The following is a 13435-nucleotide window of genomic DNA, read 5'->3' on the forward strand; positions in this document are numbered from 1 at the left end:
TAGATAATAGTACTTTATATTTTATCAAGTGTATTTGTTGTAGATGAAGTATAATATTTTGGAAATCTAGCCATCACTTATTCTAACTTGTCTCAGAGGATTATTAAATTAAAATTGTAAATTAGAACATTTTTTGAGGAAACCAGATATGTACAAACTGACATTGGTAGAAGTAATTACAGATAGTCTTTGACTTAATAAACATTCATTTAGCAACTATGTGAAGTTTTAGTATCTAAATTTGATAAATAAAATAAATAAAGTTATCACAGCACTGAAAAAAAGTGACTGGAAGCCAGATTCACTTAACAACTATGTGATTCACTTAATAACCACCTCAATAAGTACTTGGTTATAATATATCACTGTAGTGATTTAGCTCTTTTCCCTTATAAATACATTACAACCTATGTACTATTGTACCATTATGTCAACTTTGATGTATTTTTCTTCCTGTTGCAAACTGCATAATACAGATCTTTGGTCAAATAGGTAATACTTCCGTGCCTTTAAAGGAATGTGATTTAGAAGTGATTATTAAGTACTAGTTGGCAGTCATCTTTTATTTGAGGTAGGGGTCAACGTAGTCTAGTGGCAGATTTTTAACATGCAGTTTTCTTATTTACAGCAATCAGAGATACTAATCTTGAGCTTAATAAAGTTCACTACTTTTTCACTGACTATTTGCTTATTTGGTAACTTTCTGTTGCAAAAACAGGACAAACTAAATGTTGAAAATGAAACCTGGGCAAGAAACCATAGCTTCTATTCAGTTTATGATGTTTCTCTTTGGACTTTATTGATTAATGGACACAAATTACATTATTTACAGGCTTCAATTTTAAAACAAATTGTATTTGTGAGGAGGCTGTAAATCAGGGGTGTCAAACTGCCGGCCCATGAGCCAGTTGCATCATAAGGAGGCCGCATCCACCCCAGCTCCGGCAATGCAAAAAAAAGTTGTGATACATTGTGACACATCATGTGACGCAGCGAGTTTGACACCCGTGCTGTAAATGTTCTATTCAATCTCCAAATGTCAGGTTTAGCTACATACCAACTTACTTGAATGATTGCATCAATGCCTTATGACAATAATCAACTCAGATGCCTTTGTTGAATCTTCAAGGCAGATGACATTATTTTCATCGAAGAAATGATTTCCTAATTACTTTAAAAGGGCATTTGTTTTTGTCAACAATAGCCTTATAAATTAATAAGTTTAGAACTGCCTAGATACTTCTAACATGTGAATTGAAGCACATAATAAAAATCATGCTAATATAGATAATCACAGTTCATTTAATGAAAAAAGAAGAATAAGTGAAATTTCTGATAGATGAAAGTGTAATTTTGTTTAAACCAAAATAGCTCTATACTACTAGTCAAAATAGTGACTAGAAATAGTTATCTAAAAAATAAGCATGAATTTCTGCTTTCCACTGTTGGTGTGGATTTTTGTTTTCCACTATGCATGTCTAACACACACTATTTTAAGATATAGAACAGAATTCTAATGCTTCATTTCACAAAAGTTACTGCTTATATGATATTGCTTATTTCCCACATTAAGTTACTTGTTGTACTAATAGTTTTTCACTTATAGGATGTAGATGTCATTGATGCATTATGTTCTTGTTTGCAGTGTTAAGATAACTAGATTACAATAAAAAACAAATGTGCTATATTTTAAGTTAACAAACATCCTTGTAATAATGATTTTAAGATGTTCTGAGTTTTTTTTAAATATACTGCTCTCCCATATGATCTTTACCTGGTAGATACTGAACTCATTCAATTTGAGATTTGTTTCATACTAGAATTCAGTTAATGTAACCTATAATTTTGATGGTTAGTAATGGTATGTAAAACACTTTATTAAAAAAAAGAATTGGTTTTGTCATTACATTCTCTATTCGCTGTTATGTATATTGTACTTAATGGTCTTAATTTGCTAATTAATTATTCAGTCACTCACTGCTCCCTAATTTGTTATGACTTCTGGCTTGCCACCTCTGTGTTGTTGTGAAACTTGTTTCTGGAAGCTTTGCTTGTATTGTTTGTGTTTATTTATATATTTTCCATGTTAAATTTAAATAAATGCAGCTATATAAATACACATTTACACATAAAACTCTTAGACATTGTATGAGGAACTGGAAGTAAATTTATAGTTTTATTAATAAAACCTTTAGAGTAGTCACATATTGCTGTCCAATCTCTGCAGGTGCTGAAGAGAAAATTTTGGAAGAGTTTAAAGAAACACACAATCCTGACTCTCCAGATTTTCAGCTCCAGGCAATGATCCAAGCTGCTGGCAAGCTAGTACTGATTGACAAGTTGCTGCCAAAATTGAAGGCTGGTGGCCACAGGGTGCTTATCTTTTCCCAGATGGTGCGCTGCTTGGACATACTGGAAGACTACCTCATTCAAAGACGGTGAGTACAAAGGTATAGTTTAAGTTTAGGAAATAAATTCTATCAATTATTCTATCAAGTATTTAGCCTGTGTTGCACAGAGAAGGAATATTTTACAATAAAATAGAAGAATGCTTAAAGAAAATAATACTCATTAATTCTCTTTCTTCATAGTCATAGTATATAACCATTTACTTTAGAACTTATGATTTATTTATTTTTCACATTTCTAAACTGCCCAACTCCCCCAAAGAGTGGTGAAAGCTTTGCTAAAAGCGATAATGCTTTTAGAATAAAACAGGATTAAAACCATTTTCTATTATATGTAACAGACTCCAGTAAAAGCCCATGAAACAGTCATTAATAACTCTTAGATTTTCCAAAATATTTTCTTTATTATTTTTTTCAGTTGCAACAATTTTCAGGCTCTTAATTCTAGGTGACACATAGCCAATTAATTATACCGGCAACATTTTTTTCTTTGTGTAATTTTCTGCAATTTGACATACATTTTTGAAACAAGAAATCTTATATCTGCTCTTTCTGCTCACTTACCTCTTATATACTTCTCTTTACAGCTAGAACTGAAATTTGAGCTGCACATTTATAAAAGCTAATAAGAAGAAAAGCTGTATTTTCTGAGAACAATGCTTTCAATCTTGAATTACTGGGTATATCTTATTAATATTGTTTTGTTATTGTAGATATCCTTATGAACGAATTGATGGCAGAGTAAGAGGCAACCTTCGTCAAGCAGCTATTGATAGGTTTTCCAGACCTGATTCTGACAGATTTGTTTTTCTACTATGCACAAGAGCAGGTGGCTTGGGGATTAATCTTACAGCTGCTGATACCTGCATTATTTTTGATTCAGATTGGAATCCTCAAAATGATCTTCAGGTAATATTGTAAAAGGCAATTGGCAATCTATTTTCCTAGTGCCCCCCCCATCAGAATTTATTGCTCAGGTAGTATGTTCTGTTTGAACACTTCAACATTTTTAAAAATAACACATTGTTCTAACATTTGTTCATTTTACTACCCATTTTAATACGTTTTAAAAAATACATCTCATTTCATATTTTTCCAGGCTCAGGCTCGATGTCACAGGATAGGACAGAGCAAATCAGTGAAAATCTACAGATTAATAACAAGGAATTCTTATGAAAGGGAAATGTTTGACAAAGCAAGCTTAAAACTTGGTCTTGATAAAGCTGTGCTTCAATCCATGAGCGGAAGAGAGAATGCTACAAATGGGGTAAAATTATATGCCCCTCTTCTTCCCTTCCCTTCCCTTCCCTTCCCTCCCCTTCCCTTATATATTTATAGCTTTAAAAATATCTAAAGTTTTCCTTGAGTAGAGATTGACTTCTGATGATTACACACATATGCCCATTACACACATATGCCCATTTTGTTTTATCTGCAACCATATGGAATATGGCAGTCACTATTCTTTTTTAGGTTATTTATTCAACTTCTGAGTTTAATCTACAGCTTTGGGATTTCCTGATTGTCTTTCATTCAAATATTTATTTGTTTGTTTATTTATTTATTTATTTATTTATTTATTTATTTATTTATTTATTTAATATTGCTACCTATCTCACAAGAATGGCTCTGGGTGACATAGCAGAAAAAAAAGGATAAAACAATAAACATGACAAACATAGTCATATTTTAAAAGTTTTTTTTAAAAGCTCACACAGGACACTTGATCCACAACAGAACCAATTCAAGATCTCACTAGGAAAATTTGAACAGAATCTGAAACTGCTTGGCTTTTCAAGATCAGCCAAAGCTATTTTGATGCCATTATTTATTGCCGTACAGTGTATTCTAAATTTCATTTATTTGTTAATTGAAGAAAGTTTTTTCCTAGTATCTCTTCCCTCATTATATAATATGTGTGTACTTTATTCATTTCAAAAATAATTGTCAGAGCTGATAATATTTTATTCAAAAAATATTTGTCAGATCAGCTATATAATCCCATCCAAGCATTCCATCTAAATGTTCTAATTAAAAAAGAACTAGTACATAAAAAGTCTGGATATAAAACATCTATACGCTCCTGTTAAAATGTCAGGTTTTTGAGATGTAAAAAAACTCAGACCAAGATAAACCCCTTCAGAATTTTTACCACCCTTAATATAATATATAAGCTGTACACGTCAATTGAAAAACAAAGTGACATTGTTTAGTGGTGAAAAAATAAAAAACAACTAGAATAATGTCCCTGTATAAGTGTCCACACTTTCTTATAACTTGGGATGTGATTGTGTTCAGAAATAACCAATTCAAACTGATGTTAAATAGTAGTACATACCTGCCATCAATTAAAGTAACTCTGATCAAGCCCATATAAAGTTCAACTGTTCTAGTAGGATTTTTCTGACATTTACTCAGTTGCCTCTTACAGCAAAAGTCATGGTCTACAAAGAGCTTACAAAGCATCTAAGGGATTTCATTGTTGGATGGTGTCAGTCAGGAGAAGGGTACAAAAAAATTTCAAAACATTGGATATACCATGGAGCCCAGTGAAGACAGTCATCAACAAGTGGAGAAACTATGGCACACCAATGCCATTACAAAGAACTGATGTCCTCCAAAATTAATTTAAAAAAACAAGAAGAAAACTGCTCTGATGGGCTGCCAAGAGGCCTACAGCAACATTAAAGGAATTGCAGGAATTTCTGGCAAGTACTGGTTATGTACTACATGTGACATCTATCTCCCATATTCTTCATATGTTTGGGCTGTGGGATAGCTTGACAACAAAGAAGCCTTCTTTTACAAAGAAAAGCATCCAATCCCAACTACATTTTGTAAAAACCTGTATCAAGTCTGACAAAAGTATGTGAAAAAATATGTTATGGTCTGATGAGATCAAGATTGAACTTTTTGGCCACAATTCCAAAAAGCATGTTTCTCACCAAAACAACACTGTATCACCAAAAATACATCATACCCACAGTGTCGCATAGTGGTGCTTTTGAAGCTGCTGTCATGGTTCCAGCTGAAAATCCCAACGAAGTAAATCCACCAGAAACATTGCAATCTCTAATGTAAAACTTTATTAGACATGGCATACCGGCATGGTAGAAGGAATTCCAGCTCTGGCAATATGGCGGGAAAAGATAATTAAAACTTTCCCTCCCCTCTCTGACAGCTCAGGTCACATTGTCCAATTAGTCTTCGAACGGTTGTTATGAGAAGATAGTGTCCGTTCTCCAAAATATTTCTTTGTCAACTGTAGGCAAGCTAGAAGCATCATGGCAGTTCTAATGCAAGGGGTCTTCATAGATTGACAGGCTGGCCCCCTACAGAGGAAGGGGAAATCTGGAAAACAAAATGAATACACATTATTACTTGTTAACTTCTCCTTGCCCTGGCCCCGGCTTCTGTATAGAACCATTTTACCAAACGGTCTGCTTTTACGTTTTGAGCTTTTGCCCATTTAGCTTCTGACATTGGGTAACCTTTCCATTGGATAAGGTACTGTAACTTCCCTTTATGAATTCTGGAGTCAAAGATCCACTTGACTTCATAGTGTGTCTCTCCCCTTACCATTAGAGGTGTGGGGGCTACTTTCTCCCCCTGCCTCATAGTGGATCCTTGGAATGGCTTCAGTAAGCTGTAGTGAAATACTGGATATATTTCTTCCTAGTATTCTAGGTAACTTCAGCTGTACTATGACCAGGTTTATAACTTTCACAATAGGGAAAGGACCCATGAACTTTGGACCTAACTTCTTGCAAATTTGTTTCAACCTAAGTTATTTAGTGGATCGATACAATTTATCTCCCACATGAAACATCCCCTGAGGAGCTTGTTTCTTCTCTGCCTGATTTTTCTGGCTCTCCACTGCTTTAGTTAATGCTTTGTTTTTTTAGTTAGTGCTTTTTTTTTTTTTGCATTGCTCCAAATATGTTGGAACGAATCCACCCATTCAGTTAAGGTACTCGGGGAGGCAGGCTTCTACGGACATTCTGGCATTGGCGAGAACTCCACTCCCGTACTGCATTGTTATACGCCACCTCCGCAAATGGTAATAATCCTGCCAAGTTTGTTTGCTGGAAATTGACATAACAACATAGGTACTGTTCCACTATTGCGTTATCTCATTCCACGGCCCCATTCGTACTCGGATGAAAAGCTGAACTAAGCCCCTGGGAGAATCCAATCATCCTCACAAACTCTCTCCAAAATTTTGCAGTGAATTGGACCCCACGGTCTGAGTTGATGTGCTTAGGCGCTGGTAGATATGCTGCAGGAACAATTTTGCTAGCTTCTGGGCTGAGAGGAGCCCAGCACATGCGATAAAATGAGCCTGTTTGGAGAACAGGTCTACCACAGTCCAAATCACAGTGTTCTCCCCACTTTCAGGTAGTTCCATGATAAAGTCCATGGCTATCTCCTCCCATGGCCTGGTTGGATCAGTGATCTGCTGAATTAGCCCTGGGTTCTTCCCCAGCAGCCTTTTCCTGGCTGCGCAAACTGCACAGCTTTTCACATAGCTTTTTATGTCTTTTTTCATCTTTGGCCACCAGAACTGGTGGTTAGTCAAGTGCAGAGTCTTTAAGAACCCAAAGTGTCCAGCCTGCTTAGGGTCGTGGCAGTCCTGCAGGACTTGCAGCGTAGACTATAGGAGATATACAATTTGTCTCCCTTTCACGCTAACTCTTCTCTCATGGTCAGTTCTCCTTGTTGAACCACAAACCACACAACGGTCAGTAGCTCCTGATTCAATTGTTGGGCAAATGCATTGGTGGGGAACGAATTCCTCTTCTTCTCCTGCCAACTAGTCATAGTTTGGGCTGCTTGTTGTTTGGTGGGGACAATGGAACTCACCACTTCCTCCCGAGTGTTCTTGTACTGAGGCATGCATGACAAGGCATCAACAAGAAAATTCCCCCCCCCCGGGATATACTTTAATTCAAAGTCAAATCGTTTGAAGTATTGCACCTAAAGGACTTGTTTGGGTGAGAGCTTGGGTGTGTGTGTGTGGGTGTGTGTCTGTCTGTCTGTCTGTCTGTCTGTCTTTAGGGCTTTTAAATTTTTATGGTCCATACCTCAAAGGGGGTCTTACCCCCCTCCATGAATTGCTTCCAGGTTAATAATGCCACCGTACCGTAGGAAAAAGATAATTAAAAGAGTAAAACTTTCCCTTCCTTCTGACAGTTCAGGTCACATTGTCCAATTTGACTTCGAGCAGTTGTTATGAGAAGACAGTCTCTGTTGGCCAAAACATTTCTTCAGTGACCTCAACTCTTACACTGATAAAAACCACTTGTGAATTACAAACCTTAACCCTTCCCTCCCCCCTCGTAACTGTAGGGAAGCTAGAAGCATCATGGCAGTTCTAATGCAAGGGGTCTTCATAGCTTGACAGCTGCTTTTCTTCAGTTGGACCTGGGACTTTAGTCAAGGTGAAAGGAATTATGAACAGTTCCAAATACTAGTCAATTCTGGCACAAAACCTTCAGGCTTCTGCTAAAATGCTGAAGATGAAGCAGAATTTTACCTTTCAACATGATAACAACCCAAAGTATATCTCCAAATCAACAAATTAATAAGATCTTACCAGAATAAGATCAAAATTTTAGAATGGTCCGGCCAGAGCCCAGACCTGAATCCAATTGAAAACCTGAAGAGGGCTGTGAACAGGAGATGCCTTTGCAATCTGACAGACTTGGAGCGCTTTTACAAGGAACAGTAGGAAAAGATTCCCAAGGCGAGATGTGCTATGCTGATAGGCACCTACCTCAAAAGACTGGATGTTGTCATAAAGTCAAAAAGTGCTTTAATAAAGTATTAGTTTAAGGGTGTATAATACTTATGCAGCTGTGTTATTCTAGTTTTTTATTGTTATTTCCCCCCTAAAAGACTTCAGTTTCTTTTTCAATTGAATTGTACAGCTTGTATGTTATATTAAAGATGGAAAAATTTAAGTGGTTTATCTTGGTCTGATTTTTTTTACATCTCAAAAAACCTGGCATTTTAATTGGGGTATGTGGACTTTCTATATCCACTGTAAGTAATAAGAAACTGTATTTATTGCAATGCCTTTCATATTCAGTTGCCTCGGGGAAAAAATCCCATCCTTAGGTATATATTGAGAGGGAATAAATGTAGTTCATTTATTGCTTTATTTTGAATTTGGGAGCATGGCATAGAAATGAAAAAGTTATGATCCAGAAACTTCCAAGTTTAGGAAAAGGTGAACCAGTAGGAAGGAAAGTACCATTTTGAATTTCTCCTTCTGACTTCGAAGGAGAAACAATACTGGATAAAATCCCATGGACCGTAGAATTGTTTCCTAATCCTAATTATACTTGTTAAGAAAATAAGATTGTTTATTTTGCTAGCTGATAAATATTAATCAAAAATAAAAAGGCAGCTCCTTTTCCTCACAACTTATAGGTTCAGCAGCTCTCCAAAAAGGAAATAGAGGATCTTTTGAGAAAAGGGGCTTATGGTGCTTTAATGGATGAAGAAGATGAAGGATCTAAATTTTGTGAAGAGGATATAGATCAAATTCTTTTGAGACGAACACACACGATCACAATTGAGTCTGAGGGAAAAGGCTCCACATTTGCAAAGGTCAGTAAAAAAGTTAATTTTTTAAATTAATCAGAATCATGTATGAATGATTTTTCCCATGGATAGCCCCTGAATATAGGCTTATCCTTAAATTCCACTGTAGCAGACACTAAAATAATGTTCCAAATCAGAATCTAAAATTCTCTGAATCCGTACAAATATGCAAACTGAAACATGAATATAACTTGAAAATAATTCCCCTACAAGAAATAAGGTGTTTTAGGGAACCTGTATCTCAGCTGAGAATACTCAATAGGGAACATTCAGGTATGTTCAAAGTATTATGTTTTGCATCTTTAACACAACCTAGTAGCTATACACTTTGCGTAGAACATTTAGTAGTAAGTTTTGTACAATGCTTAAGGGAAGATAATTCCAATGAATGCTCTCTGTCACTGCTTTTAGAAGAAGGATGCAGTCATTTGGAAAGAAAAATACAATTTTTAAAGCACTCGTTCGACCCTCTGTGTTCCAGTCCTGTGACACTGCAGCAGATAATAAAGAGCATTGTCTTTTTGTCACAGTACTTTCACCCAGAGAATAAGAATGCTCCTTTTTACTTCAAATGACATTTTGCATCTTAATAATACTTACATCTGTTTAAAAGGCAGACATTTAATTATTTCATTTGTTTGTGGCAGACAGGGATTTGTCACTGTTCTCATCTTGAGGATACTGCTGAATGAAAGCTGTAGTGTTGTACAGCTAGTCTAGCAGTACATAAAGCATTCAAAGTTGACATGTTTTGAGCTCCAACATCCAAGAAACACTTCTGGTGGTAGAATCAGATCTTTGAAAATATTTTATGCACCTCTGGTCACTATCTGTTTCTTTGGATCTCTGGTGATTCAGAACTAACTATTTTTATTTATCTTTCTGTTTTTATTTCTGTAGTCATGCAAATGAAGTTGAACAAACACAAAATAATTTGCATTATATAAGTGTGTATATTGCAGCCTTTAATCAAATTATTATATTGTTTTGTTTTAGGCTAGTTTTGTTGCATCTGGTAACAGAACAGATATTTCTTTAGATGATCCTAATTTCTGGCAGAAATGGGCAAAAAAAGCTGAACTTGATATTGAAGCCTTAAATGGAAGGGTGAGAAATTTAAACTTACCTGTTTTATTTAGTTTGCTGAAATACATTTATTATTACTTTTTTAAAAAAAAACTTTTTTAATTTTTGTTATAGAACAATCTAGTTATTGATACTCCAAGAATAAGAAAGCAAACTAGATTATACAGTGCAGTCAAAGAAGACGAACTGATGGAATTTTCAGACCTCGAAAGTGATTCTGAAGAAAAACCTAGCATAAAACTTCGTAGGCCGCAGGACAAATCCCAGGGATATGCAAGGAGTGAATGCTTTAGAGTAGAAAAAAATCTGTTGGTCTATGGGTAAGTAAAATGGACTGGAAAAAAAAAACAGTATTCAAGGCTTTATATTATTTGGCTCTTTCTACTTGTATAAAGGTTGTAGCTTATTGCACAGAGAGATTGCAAATAGAAGTCTCATATGATACAACTTGGCTTGCAAGCATTATTCTGGATTGTTATATTCTTCATTTTCCCATTCATTTATTCATTCATACCAACACATCATTTCTAAACCAAATTCATTGTTAAAAATCATTCTAAAGTGAAAAATAATTCACTTTAGAAAATTATTTACAATAAGTAAAAAACAATCTAATGTTCATGATGGCAACTATGATTATGCAATTTGGTAGAATCTTCCCCCTCCCCCAAAAAAGACTATAGACATCTAAAATAATAATGTTGCACAATATTAATTGGTAAATAGCATAGATTTAACTGTCAGACTAGGTAAACAGGTACATTTTAGTTAATTCTAAAAACTGACAAGATTCAGGGCCAATCATAAGTGGATAAAGAGGGAATTCTGTTAATGGGAGCTTGTCTTGAGAATATTCTTTCTCTTGTCATCAGATAGCAGATCATTGGCATACAAAGCACATTGAAAAAATGTCCCTACTAAATCATAGTTGACAGAAATACAGTATATTTAAGGGAGCAGTTGCCACATATATTTTGTATTCTACTACAATGATATTTGATGTAGTATCTTCTGAACATATGTTTGCGATAACCAAACACATATGTTTGTGATAATCAAACCTCAGTCTATATTGGAGTGAGTCCAAATATCTTGTTTTCTTCCAACAGCACATGTAGCTATATATTTACCATATTTTCAAGGATAGATTATTGACTGGATGAAGAGATTAAGAACCAAATGATTCAGAATGGGATTCCATACGTCTCAAGTTAGCTAATTCCATAGAAGTGCATTTACTGTTTCCAACCACCTATTCTTACTCAGTTAACTCAAATCAGACACAAAGAGACAGGAATTAGGAAGACATATGATGGAAAGCACTGCTTCAGACATTTTGTTCAACCATAGTGTCTTGGTCAAAATGTAAAAGAGTAATTTTATCTCATAAACTTCCTTGTGAGTGTGCTTTTTGTCTCCAAGGCTCTGTAGGAATAGAATTTAAAAGTCCCCTAACAACACGATATTATTTTGCCAGATGGTTACAGATGAGAATATGGAATGATGGCTATAAAGAAACTCTTCTTCATTACCTTTACTGCTGCATGTTAGCACAATGAATTTAGTTTATCTTCAGATTTGTTTTTCACTATTTGTACTCCAGCCATTTTGTGATATGTTTCATTGCCCATAGGCCTTCTGAAGTCCAAAAAGCTTTCCAGACTTTACATTGGCAGAGATATTAAGAGTGATTTAATCAGTGATCCATTTAATCACACTATTAATATTCAAGTTAGGGTCTCAGCAGAATTGCCAGCCTTGTCACCAAGGCATTCAAGAATCTTTAACATTACATAATTATCCTAAACCAAATGATCCCAATGGATCCCCCAGCCTACAGGGAGATAAAAAAAATCTGGCAGTCTAATCTTGTTAGAAAATTCTTAGACAATGGCAAAAAGAGGACGATAACTCCCTTCACTTTTAGGTCATACTCTTGCTATCCTAATGCAACTAGAATATAATCTGCTTCCTAATGTGCCGTCAATGATCCATTAAGACAGCTCCATGATTTATCATAGAAACCAACACATCACAAGCAAGGAATCAAAAGGCAGCCCCAAAATGAATGTATAATCCCCATGCAGTACATTATTGGATTCTCCACTATCAGAAATCACCATGACTAATTCAAGAAATAGTGGATTGGTCAATACACAAACATTTTGTTTCTATAGCCCAATACTAAGACACACATCTCTAAAACCAGCAACAGAGTTGAATGGTCTGCTGGTAGACATAAAAGGTCGTCTATGGATCATAACCATTCTCTCCCCACACCCTCTAATTTATGCTGGTATTCCCAAGATAGGCAGTGCTGGATCAAATCAACCCTGCCTGGTCTCATTAATGCACACTAAGTGAGCCCTCTTATTTTTGAATGATATATTACTACTTTGGGTTGATCTGGTTTTCATTAACAGCACTGCGAGACTAAAAGGTAAATTGACAGGCAACTGTATTCTGGAATATGGGAGAGAAGCTGACTGATGACACATTTCAACCAGTATTCATCGTGCACAACACCAATCCTACCCATCATAGATTGTTTAGATTGTACAGCTCCATTTCTTTCCACCCATCCCTCCAGATAAATTCAGCATCATTACTAGCAGAAGCTGCAATAGATAAGGCAACCATTCTGCAAGCAACATATACAGTATCTCCACCCATCCCTCCAGATAAATTCAGCATCATTACTAGCAGAAGCTGCAATAGATAAGGCAACCATTCTGCAAGCAACATATACAGTATCTCCTACTTCAGCCTTCTCCAACCTGGCATCTAATATACATGGTTAGACTGCCACTCTTACAATTTTGTCAGTGGTAAAATTGAGGCAACTTAGATTTTCTTTCAAGCCATTTAAAAAAGCCAGTGATTAAAAAATATAGTTGCATAACCATAAATAATACTTTGCATACTAGAAATTCTTAAGCTCATTAAAAAAAACAGACTTCCCTTTTTTGAAGAAACCTGCTTCTGTTACCATCATTCCCAAGATCTTGTACCATGTAGTCCTTAATTTATTGTCATGATTGGACCTGGAATTTTGGTCGTAAGTTAGCCCCGGTCATCAAGTTGGCCATCACCTGACCTGGTTTGATTTTATGACTGTTTTTCAACAAAGTAAGTTATAACTGTTGTTAAGCAAACCATATGGCCTTTAAAGGAAACCAACATCTACAACTGGTACTTTTTGCCAGAAAATGGCAAAACTCATCACAAATTGTGGTCACATGACTATAGGATGCCGCAACTGGTTGTAAGTTGCAAGCAGGTTGCCAAGCACTCGAAATAAGATCATGTGATTGCAGGAGGGGCAGTATGGC

General features: G+C 35.6%; 1 protein-coding gene across 1 annotated transcript in view; it reads left to right on the forward strand.

The window, feature by feature from the left end:
• CHD7 (chromodomain helicase DNA binding protein 7) overlaps positions 1 to 13435 on the forward strand; it is a 183134-nt gene that overhangs the window by 148498 nt on the left and 21201 nt on the right. The window contains exons 16-21 of the mRNA XM_015812377.1: positions 2228 to 2438; positions 3122 to 3317; positions 3508 to 3675; positions 8844 to 9023; positions 10014 to 10124; positions 10218 to 10423. Coding sequence (XP_015667863.1) covers positions 2228 to 2438; positions 3122 to 3317; positions 3508 to 3675; positions 8844 to 9023; positions 10014 to 10124; positions 10218 to 10423 — 1072 coding nt within the window. The remainder of the gene's footprint in view (positions 1 to 2227; positions 2439 to 3121; positions 3318 to 3507; positions 3676 to 8843; positions 9024 to 10013; positions 10125 to 10217; positions 10424 to 13435) is intronic.

Source organism: Protobothrops mucrosquamatus, unplaced genomic scaffold (assembly GCF_001527695.2).
Source record: "Protobothrops mucrosquamatus isolate PMUCROS unplaced genomic scaffold, P.Mucros_1.0 scaffold79, whole genome shotgun sequence".
Lineage (NCBI taxonomy): Eukaryota > Metazoa > Chordata > Lepidosauria > Squamata > Viperidae > Protobothrops > Protobothrops mucrosquamatus.